Raw genomic sequence first — 2,831 nt, forward strand, 5'->3', positions numbered from 1 at the left:
CCTAGATACCCCTCCTATGTTTCCATATTTTCTCCCAATTTTTTCAAGTCCTATCTAACCACCCAGGCCCGTTATTTCCAAATTTGGCATCTGACACCCATCTTTTGTGCCATTTTCCCCATATCTCTGTCAGTTCTCCACCATATTATCTATAATCCGCGGTTGATCCGCATATCCGCGGATTTTGATCAGGATCCGGACCGATCCGATCCGCTAGGAGCCTACCAAATCCTCTCCAGTGGGTCGAAATTGTGCGTGTCCACAGTTCGCGGTGCGATTGTGGAGCGAGAAATGTGAAAAAAAAAAAAAAACTGCTTGAGGAATGAGAAACTCAGGCAGGGTCTCAGCCAATGGCATCATTGGTGGTGAACAAGCAAGAGAGTAGCGGGATCTGCCGCTTCAGGCGGCGTTCCCCAGTTATTATATTCATGGCGTCACGAGGTGAATACGAGGTTGGTTGGTAAGTGTCGTTGTTGCTCCAACACTGCTCTCCAACAGTTTCCCGCGCAGTAAATCATAGGGCTCCCAACTAGTTGATCCACATGGCTAACAGTCAATCGAGTTCGTTCGCTAGTGACTTACTTGCGTGATCCAGTGAGTTCCAGCCTTCCTGCTCGATTGCCGGCATCGCCCGATCTAGAAAGCTCACATACAGTATTTGTCAAACTCGCGATTTTTCAAGCAACGATGCCCAGCGGAAACACTGACATGAGCCACAATCCGAACACTATGAACCTCCCATATCTCTCACCAAGGCCAGCTGAACTTGTGAGTCCGTTCAACCCTAATGACATACCCCTGTGCACTCTACATGACTCTTCCGTTCACAGAGGCGTTTAGTTCTCTCCTATCTGTGTCAACAATGTCATGCAAATACAGCCAGGGCGTTTATGAGAGATTTCCGACGCTTTGCGTGTGATGATCCTGATGGATCGAACTCGACCAGCGATGGGATGGAGTTCGGGTATGGGAAACGTCCGGTGGACCGGGACCTGAAGACTGGGAATGTTTTGCCTCACCCTGAAGTCTCCCGGGCTTCTCCCCCTCCCACTCGGCCCTCCCATCCTCATTCTATACAATCGATTGACGATGTAGCGTCTGCTCCCACCGAAGAAACCCAGACTGTAGACATGGACACTATTGCCATTCCAACGTCTGACATCCGCACTACCTTGGAAAATTTGTCCGAAGCTCCGAGACTAAAGGAACAAGATATCGACGAAGTAATGACCCCGCCACCAGGGGAAGGAGAAAATGCACTCCAGACTCGCTCAATTGAACAAGTTCTTTCTCGAGACCTCCCGGAGGACAGCATCCCTGCGAGTGACGAACCCCTGGCGTCAGACTCTATCAAGGCAGATTCAAAATCTGGAAATTCAGCCGATATCCCAGCCGGGCAATCAACAGAGTCCTTTCCGATCTCCGTTGAGGTCGAAAAGGTGCGAAGGGACGACGAGGCTGATCTAACTGAAGTCGAGTTGAGAAAAGGTAAGAGCCTTGCCTTGTTCCATGACTCGATCTAATGTCATCCCCAGAAATCCGAAAATGCATTCTCCAGGGTCATATTGCCGAAGCCACAGAGCTCCTCAACGCACACTTCCCAACTGTCTTGAACGAATCCGAACCTCAACCAAAACTCGAATTGAATATATCATCTTCTCCTCTCACTCACACTAGCCTAACGGCTCGCTCCCCCTCTGGACCCCCTTCGATGGCTCGCCCTTCATCTCCTACACTCAATTCAGCACCTTTTATTTTCCCCCACTCCCTAGAGCCTTCCCACCTCGCATTGAACCTTCGCATTCAAGGTTTCATCGAAGATGTTCGTACGAGGAGGCTGAACCCGCCTCCGCCTGTTCCTGCACGTATGAGCTTGTCCACTCCTTCCACCCCCGCATATAATCCCTTTAATCCCCCTATATTCTCACACGTTGCTTCGTCCCATCGTGAGCGAGACAACCAGCCTGCCGTGTTACGAAGCGCCCGAGATCTATTGCAAATGGCACAAAATTTGAGGAACGCCACGGACCGAGCAGTATATTTGAAAGAGCTCGACAACGTTTGGGCACTGATGGCATATCCTGAACCTGAGGCAACAGGCTTGATGCAGGTTTTGAAGTACATGCACTACGATAGGCGAGTAGCACTTGCGGATCAAATCAACAGTGCCGCCTTCCGTGAGTTCCGCCGCTCACTCACATGGTACGGCTCATCTGATTTCCATTGCTCATAGTGAGATCCGGGCAGAAACCTCGAACTACCATTGAGCACTACGTTCGATCTGCCGGCACTGTGTGGGGTTGGATGAATGAGAACGACGTACGAATTCCCAGCGACCCATCAAAGTATCCGCCTGGCGTAAGTCCACCACCCTCGCGTCCTCCTACTCTCAAGTTCCCTCCTTCCACTTCTGGCCCAGTAAGCCATGTTGATATGCTTTCTCCGTTCGTTTCGTTTAGCCCCCTCATCTTCTCAGAACCGGGATACGGTAATTGCTCCTCTGTTTGAATTCCAAAGGTTCTTGGCCACCAAATAGAAATTTGGGTCTCATGATGGCCCAGACGTGTTTCACGTTAAGCCGTACCCAAGGATGTATTCTTTCCATCTCACCCACTCGTGCCCACCGGTAGCTGACACGAACCCTTCCATACTTTTTTATGATTTTATGAGAACCTTCGGCTTGCTCACAGCTCGCAACAGAGTGTGCAGAGTGATTGAAATAGGTTGCATTAAATGGGAGTGGCCTACACATTAAGCAGACGGAGACGACTCCGTTCTTTTTGCTCCTATTCTGAGTGGCCTTTCATGATGCAACCGTTAGTACATTCTCA

General features: G+C 50.1%; 1 protein-coding gene across 1 annotated transcript; it reads left to right on the plus strand.

The window, feature by feature from the left end:
* Nucleotides 1-687: 687 nt before the first annotated feature.
* EI90DRAFT_3125727 (uncharacterized protein) lies at nt 688-2,536 on the plus strand (the record flags this gene model as incomplete). The annotated part of the gene is made up of 5 exons (XM_039063863.1): nt 688-768; nt 831-1,488; nt 1,536-2,177; nt 2,234-2,418; nt 2,477-2,536. The coding sequence occupies 5 exons, from the start codon at nt 688-690 to the stop codon at nt 2,534-2,536; spliced, it is 1,626 nt and encodes a 541-aa protein (XP_038914384.1).
* Between the last annotated feature and the right edge of the window lie 295 nt (nt 2,537-2,831).

This window comes from Cantharellus anzutake, assembly GCF_015039405.1.
Source record: "Cantharellus anzutake strain C23 chromosome Unknown EI90scaffold_34, whole genome shotgun sequence".
NCBI classification, from domain to species: domain Eukaryota; kingdom Fungi; phylum Basidiomycota; class Agaricomycetes; order Cantharellales; family Hydnaceae; genus Cantharellus; species Cantharellus anzutake.